Source organism: Ahaetulla prasina, chromosome 3, assembly GCF_028640845.1.
Source record: "Ahaetulla prasina isolate Xishuangbanna chromosome 3, ASM2864084v1, whole genome shotgun sequence".
NCBI classification, from domain to species: Eukaryota; Metazoa; Chordata; class Lepidosauria; order Squamata; family Colubridae; genus Ahaetulla; species Ahaetulla prasina.
The window spans coordinates 122,237,776-122,262,658 of NC_080541.1; the positions used below are offsets into that span (position 1 = coordinate 122,237,776).

Here is a 24,883-nt window from a genome sequence, read left to right on the forward strand (position 1 = left end):
ATTTTCTGACTGAAAATGTCCAATTCCAGACTATTTCAGTTTGCTGGTGCCTAAGATATCAATGTGTGGTTGATTTGTTTCACTATTAACTGTGTTGAGTTTTCTCTGCATCATGATTTTTACATTCCATTTTGCAGCTTTAATTCCTTATAGCTTCAGATTTTCTTTTTCTGCATGTTAGCATCAGCAACTAGGCATCTCAAAAACTTTAATCTTGGCACATCATCAATACCATTTGATCCTCAGCTCTTCCTCAGTAACATATTGAGTTCCATCAGTTTGATGATCAGATCATCTGGCATGCATATTGTCAGCTTCTTTATATTGTCCATCTATGTAGGCGGGTTGGTAAAACACAGGAATGGTATTGCCTTCTGCTGAAATGATACCTTGGTGATTGCCTTTGAAGTGATCGTCCACCTCCATCATCTTATATTGCTGCTGCCCAATATTGCATCCCTGCTAGCTTTAGCTACATAGTGGGATAACTGTCATGCCTTGAGTGGACTTTGCTGGAAGTATTCTTTACTCATCTCTCCCAGGAACAACCTTGTCCCCTTACAATGAGGCAGAATAATATCAAAATGGAGAAGGAAATCCATTGAACGTAAAATGAATTTGAGAATAAATAATACTTAATAACAAATGTACACATTTTTAAAATAATTTTTATTAAATACTTTTCCACAAACAAAGAAATCTAAAGAAAATAGAGAAGAGAAATGAAAAAAATCCCAAAGTGCAATAAAAAAGAAAAACAGAAAAGAACTAATGAAAGAAAAGAAACTACAGGATTTCTGACATTCTTTTCAATAGATTTTAACAAACCAATAATCTCCCCTCCCTGTTAACTATTCCAGAAATTTCTTCAGTCCCCTATTTCTCATTTTTTTTCTATTACTAAACCCATAAAATATCATTTCACCTTTTTTTTAGCAAATATTCCATAGACATTTTCCAGGATTTTAAAATTTTTCTGTTGTTTCCTCCCTGACCAGTTTTGCCATTTCCATTAATGTAAGCTACCTACCTGTTAGATTATGGGTTTTGTGTTTATTTATTTATTTATTTTAGCAGATTTACACTCCAATAATATTTGGAGGATAATGCTATTTCTGTAGTATGGATGAGGATATGCACAATAAAAAGTCAGAGTCATTTAATTAGTGGCTAAGATAAAATTACCATTCATAATTTTCATTATTCCAATGGAATCACTCATTAAGTTGGTATTCTTGATTATATACTACTAGCTTTTGAACAAGTGAATGTCTTATTTCCATGATGCATCTCCAGAAATGACCATGAGATGGTCCTGAAGAACAGAGATGGTTCTGAACCACATGTTTAAAATAAAATTAAGATGTGGATAGTACCCCCCCTCCCATTCCACCCTATCTATCTATCTATCTATCTATCTATCTATCTATCTATCTATCTATCTATCTATCTATCTATCTATCTATCTATTTTGTCGAGTACATATTAGATAATATATATAAGTATAAGCATGAATTGAATACATAAAATGAATACAATTAAAAGGAACATTAGGACAGGGGATTTTCAGCCATGGAGAAAATAGGTAATAATAACTGCTGAATCAGAATAAGAAAGAAAATTGTTTAGAAAACGAGATTGTGGGAATCAGAGGGCTTCCCAGTTTGAATATCTGGAAATCCTTAGAGTGATCCTTGATAACTTTCCACATGGATACTGAATACTGAAGCTAAATTTCAGATGCTATTAAATTGAATTTTTTCTGTAGTGGGTCCATGGAAAGCATTTCCTAACTCACTTATTGGGCTTCAGTTTTGCTTAGTTAAGGAAGCATATTGCTTAACATTAGATTAATGTTGATGCATGTTCTTATATATGGTCCGTTATTGGCTGGACTTTCCTGAAAATGAAATAGGGAGTTAAATTACCACCCCTAATAGCTCTGAGAGTTCAAACAATAATTTTGAAGAGCAATTTGAATAGCCAAACAAAATGAACTCAATTTCAGATTTAAATAGGAAAATTCTAGGATAGCAGGGATGAGTGATACGGTGAAGAAGAGGTTCTGTTTTTCTGTCACTTCTGTGATAGATCTGCTGTTTTTGCTCATTCCATAACATATTCAGACTTTGCCGTGTACTGGTGTTCTTCAGGTGTGTTTCAGCCAACCCAGAATGGCTACTTCACTCTTTGTTTTCCTGGCATCTGTGGGTACTTCCAATGGTGACCATCTCAAACCGTCCATGACAATACACTTGGGTGACATCAATGGTCACAACCATTTCCTTGGTGAGTCTGTAAGTGATATACTAAACATTTATCTAGGCATTTCTGTGAAGTTCACACAACATTTTCTTTTCTTCCTTTGCTTTTGTGAGGAACAATGCATTAATAAGATTGAAAGAATATTTTTCTTTTTTTATTCCCAGACAGCTTCAGGTGATTTGGTAGAGTAAATACCTCTTACAAAATGTAGATTGATCTTGGCTTTGCCCCACTAAGCATATTTTGTAGCATACTTGTACGCGAGATGCAAAAACTTTTGACCTGATATATATAATCTTCAAAGTTTGCAGGTCAGAGAAAATTCTTAATTTAGAATTTGTTCTAACAGAAGTTGGCTTTTATGTTCCAAATCATTTTATGTTGAGGAACATTCATGGATTTGAATACCTGCAATCTAAAATATCACTGCTCAGCAGAGTGTGCTTGCCTACTTTAACTTTATGTTGCTTTAGAGTTTAAAGCAAAAGGATTTTTACAAAGAAGCACTTATTTCCTGCTAGCTTGTCAATATGTTGCATCCTTTCAAAGCACTGATTTTCAAGTTTCCTACTTTTCAGAATTGTACTAATATCTTTGTCTGTTTAGGGTCTTGTGACTGTCTATTGTCCAGCTTCCCATTTCTTGCAGAACACTATAAAGTCTGGTGTGCCTTTATGGGCCTGACCACATATCATTCTAAGCACATGAAAAACCACTTGTTTATTGCAGTGATAGATTAGTAGTGGTGCAAATACTGTTTTTCAGAAGTGCTCTAAATGGTAGTTTGAAAACTATTTAGCTCTTAGTATGAATTCAAGCTAAAGATGGCGGTGAAGTTCTCTTGTAACAGGATTGAAAAAAGAAACTGAACAATTTTTTAAAGCACCCAGCAACTCTTCTAGATTGTAGTGCAAGTAAAAGTGGGTGTTGCTTTCATCTTACAAAGCTATCCCTGTCACTTTTAAAGCAGCTTTCCCAGAACTGGTTCTCTTCAAATTTATTGATTCCCATATGGTAGTTGAAATCCCAATGTATCAAATTAGGCAACATTAACATATTGTGTCTCTTCCCTTTCCCTCTATTAAGAGGTGGGACAAGAATAGACTTTGCTGTGCTGCCCCCCCCCTCCCCGCACTCTTATTCTAAGGTACCATTGCTCTACATTGAGGGAAAGAGAAGAAATGCTGCAATGACAAAGTTGTGAAGACTGTAGCTCTTCAAGCTTTATGATTTTTCCTCCACCCTATGGTAAAACCCTCCCTTGCCCCACAAAATAATTCCAGGAACTCTTACCTATTTTTTAATTTAGAGCAGGGGTAGTCAACCTTTTTATACCTACCGCCCACTTTTGTATCTCTGTTAGTAGTAAAATTTTCTAACCACCCACCGGTTCTACAGTAATGCGCCATGTATTGTTGTCTGAGCATGCCTCTTGCGCATCGTGGATAGGGTTGGGGGGGCAGCTACCAGCTCTGCTTGTCTGTTACAGCTGGGTGGTGTGTGAGGAGATGCGTGAGCTATTCTGGGACGAGGCTCTTTTGTTTGCGGTCGCACTATAGTGCCATTTAGTTTCACTTACGTAATGTGAACTAAACATGCATGGGCAATACAAATAGTATATTTTCAGAAATTTAAATTGTCATGGGAAATTTTATGAAAACCTAATGAAAATGTTTTTAAATAATGCTATGAAATTTTTTTAAAAAGTCAATTAAATTACAAAAAAGGAAAGTGCTTTAGTATCAGACAAAACCCCTACCACCCACCATGAAAGCTGGAACGCCCACTAGTGGGTTGACTAGTTGACTACCATTGATTTAGAGAGATTTCACCATGATTTTTTAAAAAACATATTTTCCTTCAATTTCTCTCAGCTACATCAGAGCTTTCATGTCAGCAGAATCCCCTGGTCATCAACATGACTGGAAAAAGTGCCTCCTACCAAATCACCTATGCCTTGTTCAACTTCTCCTCTCTCTCTGTGAGCATCTCTGCAGTGGCTTTGCGAACCCATTTACCATTTGACACCTCCAGCCCAAGTAATTGTCTCCCAGAGCATGAAGGTCATGGCTGCCAGAGACACAGGTAATTAGATGTTTGGGATAACACATGGGCCTCTTAATTATTACTGCAGCTGAAATAAAATTTGGCACATTTTTTAATCTAAGCATTGTGAAAATAGAGATGGAATTGTGTTCTTTTGTTTCATCCCTATAATGTGAAGAATTATTAGAACATAAGAAGAATCCTGAGAGATCAGGCTAGAAGTCCTTTTAGTCTAGCATTCTGTGTCACAAGTTGGCCAACTGGATGCATCTGGAAGACTGATAAACCTAGGTTAAAAAACAGTAGGATTAGGATGTTATTTCCCAACAAGCAGCATTTAAGGCATTATATTTAGAGTAATAAATTTCTGTAAATATTTGTAAGCCACTAATTGCCTATTGCTTTGTGAACCCTTTTCAAGCCACCCACATTAGCTGCCATTTAACTGTACACTGTCTCATAAAATATTACGTTCTGATGGTTCTGAATCTCTATGCATTTAGTTCGTGGATGACCTCAATTACTAACATTGTGAGAGGGGGAGAAAAGCTCTTTCCATGTAATCTCAACCGTGTGTGATTTTGTGTTCTCATTCACCCTTGTTCCAAAATAAGAGCTCCATCTACTAGAGTCTTTCGTCACAGGGCAGCTGCTCCACCCTCCCTAAACATTACACAGTTTTGTATCTTTTCTAGTTGTATAATATTCTTGAGGAATAGTGACCGGTATTGCAAGCAAATGGGCTTTCATCATAGATCTGCGTATGAGTATTATTACATTGGTGGTTCCCTTCCTAATAACTGTACAAGTTGCACTTTTTCTACTATGTACTATGTACTATGTACTATGACTGTACAAGTTGCACTTTTTCTACTATGGCTCCGAGGTATCCTTTCAGGTCAGTCAGGTCAGTCAGGTGAAGTCTGGATTATTTGTGCAATAAATACACTGGTACGTACTGTATGTACAGTATCTATGTATGCAAGTAGTTTGATAAATTTTGCCATCTATGCAAACAGATTGAATTTGAAGTTCAATTCAAGTTGAACTTTTCTCCATATATACACTGTGCCACTCTTCCTTTGGGATGTATATGGTTTCCTTTTCAAATGCTGACTAGATTTACATCTGCAGATTTTCTGTAAGAACCTGAAATTATTACAAATTGTGCTGAAGATATTCATAACATAATGCATTCTTGAATAAGTCATATTAATTGCAAAGTTGCTTAATGGCAAACTTCACATTTTGCTGCTTTCCTCAGGTACTTGTCAGGACTATGATTTCAGGTGTGGAAGTTTTGCCATACAAGTAGCACTCTTAGACTTAGTTAACTCAACTTGGTTGGAGTTTACTTCTGAATAATTGGCAATGCTGTCAAAAAGTTACATCTGATGAATTTTGCTCCTGTGGTTGTATGATCATCTCAGACAGTAATTCCCATGCCGACAATATATTTGGAAGTCTAATTAATACAATGGAAACAGTTCTTGAGGTTGCAATTGCTGCAGTTCCTTACTCCATATTTATTAAATACTATTTAATTGGAAATCTGTATCCCACCTTTCAATCAGGAGTTCAATCTGAATTACCCAGTGCTCCATCCTCTTGTTTTTCCCTACAACCACAACCTCTGAAGTAGATTGGGCTAAGAGAGAGAGACTCTGGTCCAAAGTCACCCAGTGGGCTTCATTGACTGAGGATGAACTTGATCGCCTACCTGTAATCCAACCTAGTAAGAACTACATCATACTAGTTCTGTTACTCTTTAGCTTTGTTCTTAATGTTATCATTTTAAACTGCAGGTAGTATCTTTACATGCTAGAATGTTGTGTGATTTAGCATATGATGTCTTTAATAAAATTTTAATCTTCAGCTGCTGTAAGATACTACAACAAAGCTCTAACCATTTCTAGAGCATTTAATAATAATAATAATAATAATAATAATAATAATAATAATAATAATAATAATAATAATATTTTAATTTGTATACCGCCCTTCTCATGAAGGACTCAGGGCGGTGAACAGCCAGAATAAAATACAAAAAGAACAACACATACAATACTAAGAACAACCCTTAAAAAACTTATTCAATTGGCCAAATTTAAAATACAATAACACCCTATAAAATTGACAAAAATTTAAAACCCACAAAATCAAATTAAAATTCTAAAAATCAAGCCAGTCCAGCAAGGCGGAATAAGTAGGTTTTAAGTTCGCGGCGAAAGGTCCCAAGGTCAGATAGTTGTCCAAGACCAGGGGGAAGTTCGTTCCACAGGGTAGAAGCCCCCACAGAGAAGGCCCTCTCCTTGGGGGCCGCCAGTCGACATTGTTTGGCTGACGGCACCCTAAGGAGTCCCTCTCTGTGAGAATGCACAGATAGAGGATGGCAGTAGACGGTCCCGTAAATATCCCGGTCCTAAGCCATGGAGCGCTTTAAAGGTAGTAACCAATACCTTGAAGCGCACCCGGAAGACAACAGGTAGCCAGTGCAGTCTGTGCAGGATAGGTGTTAGGGAGCTCCGAACTGCTCCCTCAATAACCCGCGCAGCCGCATTCTGGACTAACTGGAGTCTCCGGGTGCTCTTCAAGGGGAGCCCCATGTTTAGAGCATTGCAATAGTCCAAGCAAGAGGGAACGAGAGCATGAGTGACCATGCATAGGGCATCCCGGTCCAGGAAGGGACGCAACTGGGGGATCAGGCGAACCTGATAAAAAGCTCTCCTGGAGACGGTCGTCAAATGGTCTTCAAAGGACAACCGCCCATCCAGGAGCACGCCCAAGTTGTGCACCCTTTCCATCGGGGCCAATGACTCGCCCCCAACAGACAGCCGCATCTGCAGCTGACTCTACCGGGGTGCCGGCATCCACAGCCACTCCGTCTTGGAGGGATTAAGCTTGAGCCTGTTCCTCCCCATCCAGACCCTTATGGCTTCTAAACAGTACTTCGATAGCTTCATTGGGGTGGCCTGGGGTGGAAAAGTACAGCTGCGTGTCATCAGCGTACAGTTGGTACCTCACCCCAAAACCACTGATGATCTCGCCCAGCGGCTTCATATAGATGTTGAACAGGAGAGGCGAGAGAATCGATCCCTGCGGCACCCCACACATGAGGCACCTCGGAGTCGATCTCTGCCCCCCTGTCAACACCGTCTGAGTCCTGTCAGAGAGGTAGGAGGAGAACCACCGATAAACGGTGCCTCCCACTCCCAAACCCTCCAACCGGCGCAGCAGGATACCATGGTCGATGGTATCGAAAGCCGCTGAGAGGTCTAATAGGACCAGGGCAGAGGAGTAACCCTTATCCCTGGCCCTCCAGAGATCATCCACCAACGCGACCAAAGCCGTCTCAGTACTGTATCCGGGCCGAAAGCCGGACTGGAACGGGTCTAGATAGACAGTTTCATCCAGGTACTGGGGTAACTGACATGCCATTGCACTCTCTACAACCTTCGCCCTAATGCGAAGGTTGGAGACTGGACGGTAATTTCCTAAAACAGCTGGGTCCAGGGAAGGCTTCTTGAGGAGAAGTCTCACCACCGCCTCTTTTAAGGCAGCGGGAAAGACCCCCTCCCGCAAAGAAGCGTTTGTAATCCCCCGGAGCCAGCCTCGTGTCACCTCCTGCGTGGCCAGCACCAACCAGGAGGGGCACGGGTCCAGTAAACATGTGGTGGCATTCAACCTTCCCAGCAACCTGTCCATGTCCTCGGGAGTCACAGGGTCAAAACTATCCCAAACAACCTCAACAAGACGGGTCTCGGAACTCTCGCCTGGATCTACCCAATTTGTTACAATAGTATAATGTTTGTAACCTCATAGTTAGTTTTGGGATGCAATTCAACTTTTTAATTTTTAAAACTCTTAATATTTTAGGATCATGAACCCAAAGGATTAATGTGAACATAATGTTGATTTGATGATAAGCTGTAGTCTCATGGTCTGAAGCTAAGACACTGTCGTTGCTCAAAACCTAGCTGTGAGGCTGGGCTTTGAAAGAAGCTGCTTCATAAGGGAAATACGATGCAGGAAGTGTTCCATTTTGAGATCTTTGGTTTAAAGAATTGCGTCTGAGGTCTGTGGTTTTTTATCTTAGTAGCTAGAATCTCGAGAGCTCCAGCTAAACATCCAGCTGAGTCCTCCAGTTAATCTCCTGGGGGAGAAGCAAGAGAGGGGATTTTATATTGTGTAAGAAGCTATGGCACGTGTCATTGCATTATAAAAATGGCTCATGAAGATAAAGAAAACAGCATTTTCATAGATATAGTATGATCTCAGTGCATTTCATTCCAGGGAGTGAACGTTCTGAAAACTGAAATCATTAATCCATATGCAAGGGCACAGAGTCACATTGACAGGTCAATCATTCATTAAGAAATTGCACAGGTGTAGATCCAAATTGCAATGTAAATGTATTTCTATATTGTAAAGAGATGTACTCTTGCTATATGGCTGGTCTTAATATTATCTGGATGTTTGAAGGAGTAGGCTAAAAGGATTTTAAATGATTGATTGCATCTAAGATTGAGTTGACACATTTCTCTGATAGAGGAAGAGATCCAAGTAAATCTTATCTAGAGCAGGAATAAGAGGGAAAAAATTGTGGTAATCTATGAAGCGTATACGATTAGTAACTTAAATGAGTTTAGTAAAAAATTGTTGATTAGGTTTTGGGAATGCTAAACATTTTTATTTTTGTACAAGAATTTTTACACATGACATAATAGGAAATGCTTACTTACTTTAGTAGTAAACCTGTCTCTGTGCTACCCTATTTCTGGCTGCAGCTGGAAGTTCTCATGGTACACATTAAAAAAAAAACTACAAGTATAACTGTCAGAAAGAAATAGCTTTTGCATAGCCTACTTCCTGGTTGGCTAATTTTCTATGTATAATTATTTAACTGCAAGGATTGGCAAACTTTTGGTCTCCTTGGATTACAACATATTTTTTTTGAGGGGCTTGGAATTGCAAAATGGTGGAGACACATTATCTGGTGGTGGGACTGCATTTGGGGAGGAAGATTTTATTTTTTTAATTGTGATATTTAATTCCTCAGTACAGTACTGAATGACTGTCTGATTGCTAACTCAAAGTAGTAGAAAAATGTGCAGCCATAACAATTTTTTTCAGACCATTAACCATCGATTTATATCAATATTAATAATGTTAATAAATAAACAATTTGATATGTTTACATATGGAAACAAAACAAATTTCCTTGGAATAGTTATTCCTAGATACCCAAGATATTAAATAAACAGGAAACCCAGGTAAATCCCCAGTTTCTACAAATTCTTCCCTAGAGGGTAAATATACAATTTTGCTCCATTTGTGTAGAACAGTAGTGTACGGTATGTACATGTCTATAATAATTTCAGTATAGGATACCATATACATAAATCCCATTAGACATACTGTAAATCATCAGCATGTAACAATAATCATCATATTTCCTTGTTTTATTCTGTCTTTATAGTTTTTTAAAACATTTTTTATAATTACAGTAATAATCATGACTGTTTTTATTCGCTTTTAAGCTTTGTTGTAGCTTATTCTGTATTCCATAATTCCTATCATAATTGCTTTTGGTGAGATGGATGGCTATACAAATGCAGGTTGTTTTCTTACAAATCCACGAACAGTCCATAATGGCTGCCATTGTGGTATAGTACTTAAGGTGTTGAACTAAGAATGGATAAACCCTGATTCAAGTCCATCATTAGCTATGGAAATGTACTGCATGCTAGCCATTCTTTCTCAATTCATCGTATATGATCCCCATATAAACTTTTTTGAACTTCTGAAGAAAAGGTGGGATAGAAATTGACCAAATAAATAAATTTATTTCCAACATGTATAATAACATTGTCCAGTCTTGGAGTAAACCTTCATGACTTTCTAAGAGAGCTGATAAAACAGTTCAAGGACATTTATAGCATAATTTACAAGGCTTAGTGTAGCATTGGAAAAGACCTTCAAAAGAGCATACAAAAGGATTTTAATTTACTATTTTTGTTTGCATTTTTTTCTTGGACATATTGTTCAAGAATGTCATTGTTAAGTACATGAAGGAAAGGATACCTTCCATCTACTCAGAACTTAATTTAACAGTTTTGGCAAACACTCAAGAAAGTACTAAAGCACTGCCCAAATGGATTTTGAAAGATAGGTTTCAGTCTTATAGCCTACATCTAAGATGAAAGGATTGATTTTTAATACCCTAACCAGATTAGGGTATTAAAGAATACCTATTCAAGTATATTAAAATTTTATCAAGAGTTTTTTTTTTCCAGCCAACCACAGTTTAGAGAGTACTAGCGGGAGTTTTGGGCTATGGTGATATTTTGTTGCCATTTGAAGAGTTTGCTCTTGTCTCTGGCTATGGAATTTTGTAGACTCTAGTTACAGCTATATTAAATTCTTAACTATTAATTTTGTTGTAGTTTATTTTTCTTGTTTGTATTCTACCTCGTCGGAGTCATTGCAGTAGGACAGATGATTAATATTTAAATAAAATAAAGATCTGAAATCTGGGTTCTGGGAGTAAACAATTGAAGAAGAATGTTGTTTTCAGGAACTGAATCTGTATTTCTTGGAAAAAAATGCTTGTAAATTGCCCGAAGAAAACTTTTTGTTTTAAAAAGTGGCTCATACATTTTTCAAGGGAGTAAGTTAAAATAAATTTTGATGGCTGATTTGTGTTAGAAGCAAATGCTGAATTAAAAAAAAATATGGAGAAAATGGGTTTTTTTGTGAATTTTTTAATTTTTAAAAAAACATAAACAGTACATTTTTTCTGAATAGAGTATTAACCGAGTCAAAATTTACAGCTTATAACATAAGTACTTCCAAAATATAATTTATGTATTTCAATTTCTGCCATATTATTCACTTTTTTTATTTTTCATCTCTACTTAATATTTAATTCATAATATTACCATCCGCCCTAACCTCCAATCTTAATCTTATTTCATTTCATTATCTTATTTCTCCATTTATCACATATATTTCTCAAAATCACCACATTTGTAAATTATCATCAGTTTGTTTCCTCTTATTTCCTTTTTTCTATTGAAACCTAATAATTTAAACATAGTCGTCGTCGTCGTCGTCGTCGTCATCATCATCATCATCATCATTATTATTATTATTATTATTATTATTATTATTATTATTATTATTATTAATTAGATTTCTATACCGCCCTTCTCCCGAAGGACTCAGGGCAGTGTACAGCCAAAGTAAAAACCCAAACAATACATATACAATTAAAAACAAAATTAAAAAACTTCTTATACAATCGGCCGAAAACTTTAAAACGCTTAAAATTCTAAAAAACCCATTAAAATTATAATATATATAAAATTTAGAAATATGAAAGCACGAAGCTGAAGCCTGAAGATGACGAATGAGACTTCATCAAATCGTCGTCAAGACACTTCCAATTTTACACGGGAGAAAACCCGAACAACCAAAGATTTACATATATATATATATCTTTATATTTCACATTTATCTCTTAATGGCAGTTATTTTATTAATTAATTTATCATTTCTTATTTCCCTATTAATCATTTTACCATTTTACCAAAAACAATATATTTCTTCAGTTTTGTTTTTCACACCATCTTTTTCAAATACAAACATTATCTTAATCTCTTAGTCATCTTCTTTTTCTTAATTTCTATTATCTTACTCAATTTCAATTTCATTTGAAGTTCTATATCTTAACCCCTTCTAAATACATAATAAGATCATATTAACCTTTTACCATTCTTTTACACCATTCATCTACATTTCTGTTTGTTCTTCTCCTTTCATTAACATTCCCCAACACCAATTAGCTGCTATTTACTCGCCGGGACTTCTTTTAATTTTTTTAAAAATACTTCTTTTTTACCTGTGAGTTGGCCAATCACTCACCTGGTACCAATACTCCGTCCAAAATACTGCACCTGCACAAATCTTATTCCGGTTGCCCCAGCTTCATGATGGTCATAATGCCCCCCCCCCCGCCGGATCAAAGAGTTTCCTCTGACCTCCGAGGAACTTGCCAGTTCCTCTTGGTCATCCAAGGTGCCTCTCCTTCTTCACTGTCCCTACAAGATGGATCCGGTCTGAAGACCCTCCCCACAACAGCAGTTTGTCTGGCTGGATTTTTGCAAGGCTCATCGGAGCCTGCTATTTTCCAGCCAGTCTCGCCACGATGCTTCCCAGAGAAAATGTTGAAACATTGTTTTAATCCAACATTACTCATTATATTAACTGGAAAATGATCACTATTATCTGTTGTTTTTTTCCCTTTGTTTCATTATTTTTTTTATATTTCCCTTTCACCACATTTCTTGTTTATATTTTAAGGCCCTTTTTCATAAATAATCTTTTGCTTTTCGTTTTAATTTTTCTAATTCTTCAATCTACTCTTTTAATACTGTTCCTTTTTAGTATTCAGTTTCAATAACTTTTTTAAGCGTAAGTAGAAGTAAGTAGTATTTTAAGAATAAGTAGAGTTATTGAACTTTCAGTGAGCTCCAGCAGTTTGTAATTAATGCTGAGTATGAAAAATCATGCATTTTATGTCATGAGATTTGTTATGTCTTTTGCCTAGAATCAATGGTTTGTGAATAAATATCCTTGATTTTCTCTATATCATTATATTTAAATACTGTTTCTTTGACAACTGAATAGCTAATACAAACAAAATACTTTTCATTCATATGATAGCCATGCAGATGGAATTTCTTTAAATCATTTTTACTAGGGACACAATGGGATCGTTAAATACAACTTTTATGCAGGATGGGGTATTGGAGGGGAGGAGGTAAGACAAACACTCACATAATACAGACAGTTATTAGAAGAAGAATGATACGTTATGAACCCAGCCATCCAAATCAAGCCAAAAAAGGAATATTCTGTGTCATATGTAATTAAGAGAAAATAGTAGAGTTTCAGAGAGATGAGAAAGACGAATATTTATGGTTATTCAGAAAATAGTGGTATACATTAGGTCCTGAAGTTAAGAGATTCCGGATTCTTAGCCATTTGACTCATGAACTATCCAAAGGTATGTGAATCTGCCAAGCATTTGATTTTATCCACTGTTATTTTCAGAACTCAAGTCAGGCATCAGAAAAAGAGGTGTGAAAGTATATGTGGTCTTTAAATTGTATTTCCTTGAACAAATTACTACCTGTGGTGCAGGCATCTTTCATTCTGCAGAAAGCCATCTCCCATATTTAACCTAATAGCTCTATTTCATTTAAAAAGGCAATCCACTAATTTTGGGTAGCCCATCAATGACAGATAAACTTTCTTCCTGGATTTTCTCTCTTTATAAAGTAATAACAGGATTTTCAAACATCTAGTTAGTTAGGTTGGTGGTATCACGTTAAATTGATCTGATTCAGGCTTTGATTAAATCAATGCGCTTGGCTTAGTTGGTTGCAACTAAAGGAGAGTAAAGGAGAGTCCATCACGTTCTCTTTATTGCAACTTCTACAAAATGACTCTTGAGAACAGTGCTAATCCTTCAACATAAGGAAGCTTACGTGGCAGTCCAGCAGAATTGGTGCTAAGTATATTGTCCTAATTATTCAAATTATTTCCCTGCTGTGGAATCCTTGCAAGCTCTCTGAGATTGGTTGTTTTCTTGCAGATGTTTTATTACCAGATTAGAGAACATCTGCAATGCTAGAAGTAAGTGGGGATTGCTGTCTGTCTAAAAATAGTAGCTTGCCCTCAAGATTATTTTTTTTTCCACTTTCTTCCCATTTAGGATCTCGTAAGAGTAGCTATTGGTTCTCTGCACTCAGGTTTACACTAAAAATAATGCTTCTTGTCCTTCAATGTAATACACGACCATTTGTGTAGCATGGATATAAAAAAATAGAGAGGTACTTCCTTTGGATAAAGATTCAAATAAAGCAAGCCTTCATCTTCGCTTTCTGAAGCCACATGGCTCCCTTCCTTCTGAAAGCAAAGCCAAGTCCTGCTCTAGAGAGGTCATGCGAAAAGAAAAAGCCAACAGGATCCTTTTCCTACAATATTGTTCAAACTGCTTTGAAGTTCTCTTCAAAGTGGCTTCAGCAGGCATTGTAGCTGTAGTATTTTTGCTATGTTCAGGTTGTTCCAGGCTGGGTAGCTTCAGTACTATTACAGTTAGGCCTGAAAATGCTCATCCTAGAGCTATTTTGGCCAGAAATATTGGACTAGAAGACTGGAGTTAGACTGGCGTCTTCTAGTTCACCATTATCCTGAAGTGACTGAGGGCCATTTTATTGCTTCAACATGGTGAATTGGGTCACCTGTTTGCTTCAGTATTTTTTTAGTAGGTTGATTTTAATTATTGTTTAAGTGCTTATATTTATTTATATGTATCCTGTTTTTCTTATTTTTACAAATAACTTGTGGTGGCCAACATATCCAACACATCTTTCTCCTTCTATTTTTCCTACAACAACAACAACAACTCTAGAGTTGGGATGGGCTGAGAGAGAGAATGACTGGCCCAAGGACACCCAGCGGCTTTCATGGCTAAGGCAGCAGTTCAACTCACAGTATTCTACTTTCTGTCCTGGTGCCTCAACCACTTGACCAAACTGGCTCTAATTTCATAGCTGAGAAGAACTCTGCTCATATAATAAAATAGCAAATGTTGATTTAGGGAGTTTTACTGTTTACAAGACAAAATTAATGTCGGTGCTACAAGATTTGCTATTGTTGTTGTTTTGGAGCACTATATACTTATTTTTTTCATTTTATCTATGTATCTATGTTTTGTTTGTACATGTTTCTCCTTTCTCTTCCCAACAGCTGCACCCAACATCCCAACAGCTGCGCCCAACATACCTGTAGAGAACAGGGAAGCTGTGTCCTTCCACAGATCCATCATGCTACTCTTGCAAACTGTAGCTCCAGTCGTCGAGGCCATCTAGAATGTGCTACTTCTTGTGAGAAAGGATTTGTTCTCCATGTTAAACATGGACAATTGCTGCGCCCAGCACAGGTGAGTACATAGGAGTTATGAATGTCATTGTAGTTGTGCTTCATAAAAATATATATTTCCCATTGTACATCTAATATCTGGGGAGAGGAAAGCAGTGGTTGCAACATTAGTTATGTGGCAGTGATGCAACTTTGAGATTTCTTGCCTTAAATTCAAATTAAACATAATTTGAAATGTTCAAAAATAATACAATACTTTTCCTAGTGGCCTTTTAATTATAAGTCAATGATAAAAGAGAAGATAATGGAGGAAAATATCTGAAGCAAACAGATGTTTGAAAAATATACTGTCAAAATTAATCTCCACAAATGTGCAGATGTTTTATCATTTTATTTTATTCCGTCCATTTTTCATTTTCATTTTCATTCATCCATTTGTTTAAAGATATGTTCTTCATAGTTTTCCCATCAATATGGCTATGTTACAGTGGAGAAATTAATATTTATTTGCTCCAATTTTGCATCATGTTTATACTTTGTAAACACCTGGAGAGGGTTGTAGGGTTTACAGCCTAAATCTAACTTTCTCTTGCAAAATACTTCCTTCTATAACTTTAATGTTCAACATAGCCTTTCAATTTTGTTTTAAAATAGCCTTTAGTTTTGATACCTGGTTTTGACTTGTGCCTTGATTACATTCCTGTATTTTTCTCTCAACTCCCACATTGTTATATGCCAAAAAATATTTTAACTATTGGCAAAAGTTTAAAATCCTGGGATGGAGACAGAAAAATTCTCTGCAAATAATAACTAGCTGCAAATTTTATTTTCAGTGAAAAAAAAGTTTTCATTGTGTCAAAATTTAATTTCTTTGGCACATTGTGTCTACTTAGTCATGGAATTGGTCAAGCTGATCTCTGATGTAGAATTGAATCAGCTAGTTTTCCTTTGAAAGTTAAATAGGTGGAGTATAATATATTGGCAAAGAAACACAGTTGTAAATTGTAAATTTTATTTCCAGATATTTCTGGCAAGCTATTGTGTCTCAATGACATTACCCTTTGTTTCTACTATGGAAGTGATAATAATACTAATCAATTTTATATAATGTTTGTATCAATTACAAATGAAGTACTTTGTATGGAAATTAATAGTAATATTAGTCGTTATAACTGGACATTAATGGATAGTGCCTTTGTGTTACCTTTTTTTTCATTACTAACCAATCATAAGAACTATAAATATGCAAATTAAGTTAGGAACTCTGTATTTCCACACACAGTGAAACTAAATAATAATTTTCCACTTTACTGCAAAAGCAAATAACAACTTATAAAAAAATCTCTGGAAAACCATAAAAAAGGAGTAATGGGAAATAGATGCTGCATTTCAGAATTGTTTGATATAGGTAAGCAACAGATAAAAGCCTCTACAGTAATCTTTCCAAGAATTTTTTCCTGCTCATTGAATTTTGTGGTCGTAAGTAGATTGATTCTCATTCCAGCTTTTTTTCATAACCATGGACCATCATTCTCTGCCATGTTTTTCTTCTTTCTGCCCTTGTTATGGTCCTTCTTGATTCTAGAGGCCTCTTTTCAGCTTGTTTTATTTTTTTTTACATTTTTTTTGATTTATTATTAAACTTCTATGCCACCTATTTCTTGCTGAGACAACTCTAGCTTTCCTAGCCTGCCTTTGAATACACCTGAATTTGGCTCTAGTGATTTTGAAGGATTAAAAAACTATATACAAATTGCAGAAAAAAGTTTGAAAACATCAAGTGTGGGGATTTTTTTGTTGGGGGCTGATGGAGAAACAGAATGTGCCTGCATAGAGAAGGCAGGCAGGTAGGCAGGAAGGAAGGAAGAATTTAGCACTATTTTTCTTCTTCTTCAGGGTACTCTGAATAAAAACAGGCATAAGAACCAATAGCAATCTCAGTTCTCTGAATACAACCAATAAAAGTTTACTTAATTTCCTCAGTCCCTTAATTCCATAGAAAGAATTAAGATAAAACAAAGGCAACAGGTTAAAAAGAGTGACTATATTATGCCTAGCACATTTTGTTTCAAGCTTTATTTACCTAAAACTATGTTCTTATTAATAGTAAAACACAATGTGAAAAAAAGGCTGCTAAAGTATTTCCATTCAGATATTAAGTGTATAATTCATTATGTTCTTAAAGCATGAAGAGAAAAACAAAACAAAACAAACCTAGATATATTTTCTTAAATAATAGTTACAGCAGTACTATAAACTGCAGGTAGTTTATGAAAATGGTAAATAATTCTTTTTTCCAGTTTTTAATGTTAGGACATGAGTTAACCTAATGTGTACTGTGCAATCATGATTTTTAACACAACTTTATTAATTTAAACTGAAAATAGTCCTGAAGACAGATTGATTGGAATTATACATTTTCTCTTCACTGGACCCATGCTATTTATATTTCTTTTTTTGTCCAAATACTTGGTTCTCCTCCCAGTTTGCCCTAATTTCCTTCAGAGATCTATAAAAATATACAGTGTACACTGTATGTATGAAAAAAATAGTTATCTGCCTTAATTTTTGGGGGGGACAGGGATAAACAAAGGGAATAAATAGATCAAATAAATAAATAACATACAGGCTAGATATGGGAATAATAATAATAATAATAACAACAACAACAACAACATTGACTAATTGCTTGTTCCTTAAATTTATAGCAGAAGGCCTCCTGAGTTGAGCTGTGCAAATAAAGATGCACAATGACATTACATAAATGACTCCCTTATTTCTATTTAGGCAGGTGCATCTTGGATTGGGAAAGGAGTGTTTTAAAATGCTCTTTTTTGTTTTAAAATATATTTAAAAATTGAAGTAAAGTTAAATTTGCTACTTTTAATGTTCATATGCTTTGCAATCCAGCAAGAAACATTGGTGGAAAAGAATTCTTGGCCATAAAATCTGCTGTTGGACTGTTTGTTTCTTTTCTATCGAGCACAATCAAAAGACACTTGGTGGCTTACAATGGCATCAAATTACATCAACAATCTGCTGTAGAAAACAATAAAAATACTAAATTATAGACTCTAGCATATAATGCTTTGAAAAGTCCTCAGAAATGCCAAATAATAAGCATTAGAAGCTTTGCTAATGAGCCAAGAAGGTTGAAAAGAGGAAGATGGAAGTCTGTCATGACTACCGGCTCTTTTGGATGGTGGCACTAAAGCACTGCTATAGAGTGAAAGAGCTGAAAGAAAATCAGCATACCTTGAAGAAGTACTGGAGTTCATATTAACATCCTGTTTTGCCTTGGCAATGAAGCAGAGTAGAGGTTCCTTCCATATCAAAAGCAGGGAAAGGAGAGAGGTCGCCAAGACACTTCCAATTTTACGTGGGAGAAAACCCGAATAACCAAAGACACACACACACACACACACACACACACACACACACACACATATATATATATATATGAAGTGTCTTGGCGACATTTCAACGAAGTTTCATTCGTCATCTTCAGGCTTCAGCTTTGTACTTCTAGGAGCAATGTGTGATCGCAGCTGTTTCTTCCTTTTAACTGCTAGTGGGGGTTTGAACTGATTGGGTGGGAGCTTGGCTGTGTTCTGATTGGATGGGGGTTTTTTTGTGCTCTGATTGGCTGGGGGGGGTGTCCTGTTTGGGTGGGGGCTTGGTTGTGCTCAGATTAGTCTGAGTTGCAGGGGGATTTGAGCTGGTGAGCTGCATTGCTGTTGTTTGGCTTCGTGTTTGTGGTCGTGCTACATTTTCCTGGTGGGTGTCAGTCTGCTGCATGTATGGATTGGAGGGGTTTGAAATGGCTAATGTTGCAGCTGTGGTCTGGCTTCTGGTCCTTGGTTGTGCTTCATCATCGGTGTGGGTTTGGGTCTGCTTTCTGGGTGGATGTGTGGTGGTGACATCCTGTGTGGACCTCATGAGTGTGGGTCTGGTGTTATTCCTCGTGTTAGGGGCATGTTTGTCAATAAGGGCGGGTTTCCAAATGGCTGGTAGGCGGGAGGTATCATCTCGTTTATTTATGCTGTGTGGGCATTTTTCTATCTCGATGGCTTCTCTGATTATTCTGTTGTTAAAGTGTTCAATTTTGGCGATAGTTCTGGTCTTTTTAAAGTCAATATCATGTCCTGTGGCTTTAAGGTGTTGGACCAGGGAAGAAGTTGGTTCCTCTTTTTTGACTGAGTTCTTGTGTTCTTCAGTGCGTGCACTTATTCTTTTGTTGGTTTGTCCGATGTATGTGGTGGGGCAGGCGGTGCATGGGATTTTATCGAAACGTCGCCAAGACACTTCTAATTTTACGTGGGAGAAAACCCGAATAACCAAAGACCTACATACAAACACCCACGAAAACCTCAGAAAACATATTTAACACTTTAACAACAGAATAATCAGAGAAGCCATCGAGATAGAAAAACGGCCACACAGCATGAACAAACGAGATGATACCTCCCGCCTACCAGCCATTTGGAAACCCGCCCTTATTGACAAACGAGTCCCTAACACGAGGAATGACACCAGACCCACACTCACGAGGTCCACACAGGATGTCACCACCACACATCCACCCAGAAAGCAGACCCAAACCCACACTGATCATGAAGCACGACCAAGGACCAGAAGCCAGACCACAGCTGCAACATTAGCCATTTCAAACCCCTCCAATCCATACATGCAGCAGACTGACACCCACTATGAAGATGTAGCACGACCACGAACACGAAGCCAAACAACAGCAATGCAGCTCACCAGCTCAAATCCCCCTGCAACTCAGACTAATCTAAGCACAACCAAGCCCCCACCCAAACAGGACACACCCCCAGCCAATCAGAGCACAAAAAAAACCCCCATCCAATCAGAGCACAGCCAAGCTCCCACCCAATCAGTTCAATCCCCCACTAGCAGTTAAAAGGAAGAAACAGCTGCGATCACACATTGCTCCCAGAAGCACGAAGCTGAAGCCTGAAGATGACGAATGAGACTTCGTCGAAACGTTGCCAAGACACTTCCAATTTTACGCGGGAGAAAACCCGAATAACCAAAGACCTACATACACACACACACACACACACACACACACACACACACACACACATATACACATACACATACACATACACATATACATATCTCAAACAAAACTTTGATTGGCCCTCTGAGGTCAGCTAGGTAGCTAAATTTAAGTCGTAGGCAGGATAGGGCTTCAGGGTTTATACAGCCGATTATGAAATTATGAAAAACAAATGGCACAGTCAATTATGCAGAATGGGAATGTATTCACATTTTTAAAAACCCATTATTTGTATAGGGTTGCTGAGAGCTGCTTTTTGAATCTGGAATGTAGATTTCATAAGAACAGAATATTTACTGAAAGTCTTGGCATTTCTATTTAGCACTGTCTTAGAACTAAGCAGTATGGACTGCCGTGTTACTGTTTTTCCTCCAAAGGATGTGAGATTTTTCTCTTCACTCCCCATCCATTGTAATTCTGTCAATTTGGTTTATAAGCTTGGAATCAGGGAACTATTTTCATTTAGTTTTTTGGATTTCTAAGCCAGTTTGGAAAAACATTTTTATATTGATTCATTGATATGATTTACATAGCCATATCTTGTTATACAAATGACTTTGGGTGGCTTACAAGTTTTAAAGCACACTTCTCACAGCATATAACCTCAGATGCCCAAAGCTAAACCACCATCCCACTCCCCAATCCCAAAAAAGCAACACACCAACAACAATTGAGCTCATCTATCCAACTGTCCCAAAGGACTAGGGAAGCAGTCAAGGTTCAAGACCTTACAAAGGCTAAAACATTTGGGGGCATCTGAAACTCCAGGGAGATGCTTCCCAGAGGGCAGGTGCTACTGGCCCAATTTAAGGGTCCAACAAGAGGTCATTGTTTAATAAAAGGGACCCAAATCATGCCCTCTCTTTTTTAGAAATGATGAGATAAGCAGAAACTGATAGAAGGGTGGTCTTGCAAGTAGCCCAGTCCTACGCCATGGACAACAGGAGAAGTAAATAAATAGTATAAAGGGTGAGAGAAAAGGATGACAAAGGCTAGAGTGGCATTGCTACCAGTGCTGTGAATGAAAGATTACTAGTGGCCAAAGATACTCCCCTTTTAAAGAATCATTTGCTTATGATTCAGGATTTGTGGTTAAAATGAAAACAGAAGAATCACTTTTTTCAAGGCCAAAGGTAGAAATGATAAATTTCAGTTTGCCTATGTCTTAGGTCAGATTTAAATAAATTAGCAGATTATCTGTTAGGCACTTGGTTCAGTTCTAAACTAATCTCTTGTTAAAAGAAATGACTAGCCACAACTGGTAAGTGAACACTACTTTCAATAGTTCTACCAATATTGAAATTAGGAATGACTGTTTTTAAAAATTTTCTTGACTCTTCCACTTTTCTTTCCCAGAAAGAAATCTTGCTGACTTGTCTCTCTGGTCACTGGGACAGATCAGTGACATGTAACCCTATTGACTGCCAATTTCCAGACCAATCTCACGTTCTTTACGCAGAGTTTTCCTGTCCCAAAGGAACAACATTTATGAAGCGATGCTTCCTTTCCTGTATCAAGCCAGCAAAACTCCAAGGTAGGATGGATTTTCTCAGGATAGATTTGGATGATGGAACAAAGTTCCAGAAAATTTCCTCTTGTGCCTTTGCTAATCTGTTGCCTGCACAAGGTCAGAAGAATATGCTAAATATGTGATTTTTGTTATTTATCTGCATTTGTATGCTTGGCTTCTCCACTCCTACAGCCAAAAACCAAACTGCTGGTCAGCTAAATCAGCAAATAACTGATCAACCAGTGGTAGAGGCTGCTAAAAATACACCTCTACCACCGGTCTCTTCAGCTATATGTCCACATTCAGGACAGATCTAAGGTCCTCAACCAGCTGCCCAACCATTCTTCAGCTGTCCAGAAGATTACTTCCAGGGATCCACTTCTCACTAGCTCCTCATCCCCAAACTGTCATCACTAGCATTACTTGTACTGCATCAGACTCTCCATTCCAGCAGGGTCATGAACACTATTATCAGCCATCCTCCCAACCATCTTCAACTTGCTAGCACCACCCAGCCTCTGGACCTCCATCAACAACTATCTAACCCTGAGTCCACCTTAAAGAATGAAAAGCAGTGTCTGCAGCAAACTGCAGTGTCATTATGGTAATATTGCATCGTGCATGTGCTGAATTATATACTTTTGTCCTAACTTATGATGCAACTATGTTAAGTCATAATATTTCTGTAATCATTTTACACATATTTTGTCATTTGTTCTCCTTGACTTTCCTCTCATGGATACTTATGATATAAAACACATTTTACAAAATTTCATATTGGGTTTATTACTTCCAAGACATCTTTTTGAGGTTTTATCTAGTCACTTCCACTCTGTTGCTAAGAAAGCTATAAGGATGTGCCCAGAAATCAACACAAATTTCACTCAATGTAAGGGATTCTTTACATTGATAATATATGCTGGCAACATTATATATTTGGGAATGGTCCACAATTTTCTTTCTTTCTTTCAAAATATCTTTGATAAGGCTAAAGGATGGGTAGGAATTGTGACTGTAATGGGAGACATATCTATTTTAGTCTGTCACAAAACAATGGCAATTTTAAAATTCTGAGAGAAAGAAATTAATAAAAGCCAAGTACTTTAGGGAGTTCAGCTGCCATCCACCAGACCTTGTAATGTATCCCTAATCTCCATTTTCCCTTCTCTGAATTTGACAGCTGTGAATAAGGCACTGAATTATTTGGAGCATGTGTTTGCAATAAATACTTTAAAAAATCCAGTGAACATAAGAGTAAGTGCAACAATATGAAATACATTCATATTTCATTTGTGAATGAAATATAAAATTAGCTCTTTGGGTTTAAGGACCTGGGATTTTTTTGGCCAGAGATGTCAAACTGGCAGTCCATAGGCAGATGTGTCATGCGCAGGCCATGCCCACCCCAGCTTCACAAAGGGGAAAACCGTCACAATATGTCACGTGATGGCAACATAACACACTGAATTTGACACCCGTGTTCTAGGCCCTTCAGCATTGGCAAAAATCACTAGGAATCTTGGAATATACTTTAATGTAGTTCCTTTAATGTAACAGAATTCCGAAAGCCTGTCAGAGTCCCACTCTACTTCAACTTATACCCAGCACAATCAAGGTGAAGTTGTTTTAGTTTCTTCGTATCTTCACAGAACTCGGGTAGCTTTTTCTGTAATGGTTTAGCATTATAGTCAAACTCATATTCTAGCTATGAAGGACATCTTTCCTTCACAAGCATTGGTGCTATTATGCTGGGCACTGAGGATGCCTTTTCTATTCCCGAATATGAATGAGAAATGCAGTGTGGCTGTTTGCATCTTCCAGAAAATAAATGTAGCATTTGCCAAATAAAAGCTGTATTTTGTATTTCTGTATTTCTGTAGTATTTTATTAATATAATTTTATCTTTCTAATATTGTTTATTTATTTATTTATTTATTCATATTTGTATACCGCCCTATCTCCCGAAGGACTCAGGGCGGTTCACAGGCAAATAAAACATTTATGTACAAATTAAAATAACCATTAAAAAACTTATTCTAAAGCCAGATTCTTAAAAAATAATATAAATATTAAAACCAGTTAAAACCCCTATAAATTTAAAATCTAGTCCAGTCCTGCACAGATGAATAAATGTGTCTTAAGCTCGCGACGGAAGGTTCGGAGGTCCGGAAGTTGACGGAGTCCTGAAGTTAACTCAGTCCTGCAAGCTGAGTTACCCTGTGATAAGAGGGACCACCAATGAATTTAATAATAAATAAATAAATTTCATACTGCCAAAGTACTATTGAGAAAGATAGTGCAGACAGTTTAGCATTTTCTATTATAACTATTGGTTGCTGTTGTATAGTGTGCATATTAGTTGGAGATTGTCAATCAGTCAATTAATCTGAGTAGAGTTCAAAGGGAATTTGGAAGTCTTGTAGTCCAGGGGTCTCCAACCTTGGCAACTTTACAACTGGTGGACTTCAACTCCCAGAATTCCTCAGCCAGAGCATGCTAGCTGAGGAATTCTGGGAATTGAAGTCCACAAGCCATATAATTGCCAAGGTTGGAGACCCCTGTTCTAGTCCAACCCCCTGCTCAAGCAGGAGACCTTATACCATTTCATGACTATACAAGTCAGACTAAAGTGGCATAAAAGTCTGTGCAAATAAACAAATGGTGAAGGTAAAGAAAATTGGATCAGAGTAAGATTCAGCCTAAGGTTCAAAAATAACTAGTTATGGGATAATTTGAATGTGTTTGTTTCTTTTTCTTTGTCTTGCTTGAAATCAGGAATTAATCAGTGGATCACCTGCCTGGAAGATGGACTCTGGTCACTTCCAGAAGCTTATTGCAAACTGGAGTGCGACTCTCCGGGTCCCATTGCCAACGCTGAGCTATTGGTGCCTCGATGCAAGCAAGGGAATCATGACGTAGGATCTGTCTGTCGCTACAAGTGTAAGCCTGGATACCACGTAGCAGAAACAAAAGAGGAAAAGTCCAGGAAGTGAGTAGTTAAATGTCTCATCTCCTGTTGATATTTC

At 37.2% G+C, this 24,883-nt stretch overlaps 1 protein-coding gene across 1 annotated transcript in view; it reads left to right on the plus strand.

Moving 5' to 3' along the window:
• PAPPA2 (pappalysin 2) overlaps window positions 1–24,883 on the plus strand; it is a 158,444-nt gene that overhangs the window by 92,121 nt on the left and 41,440 nt on the right. The window contains exons 12-16 of the mRNA XM_058177494.1: window positions 2,154–2,289; window positions 4,140–4,350; window positions 15,130–15,322; window positions 21,704–21,881; window positions 24,633–24,846. Coding sequence (XP_058033477.1) covers window positions 2,154–2,289; window positions 4,140–4,350; window positions 15,130–15,322; window positions 21,704–21,881; window positions 24,633–24,846 — 932 coding nt within the window. The remainder of the gene's footprint in view (window positions 1–2,153; window positions 2,290–4,139; window positions 4,351–15,129; window positions 15,323–21,703; window positions 21,882–24,632; window positions 24,847–24,883) is intronic.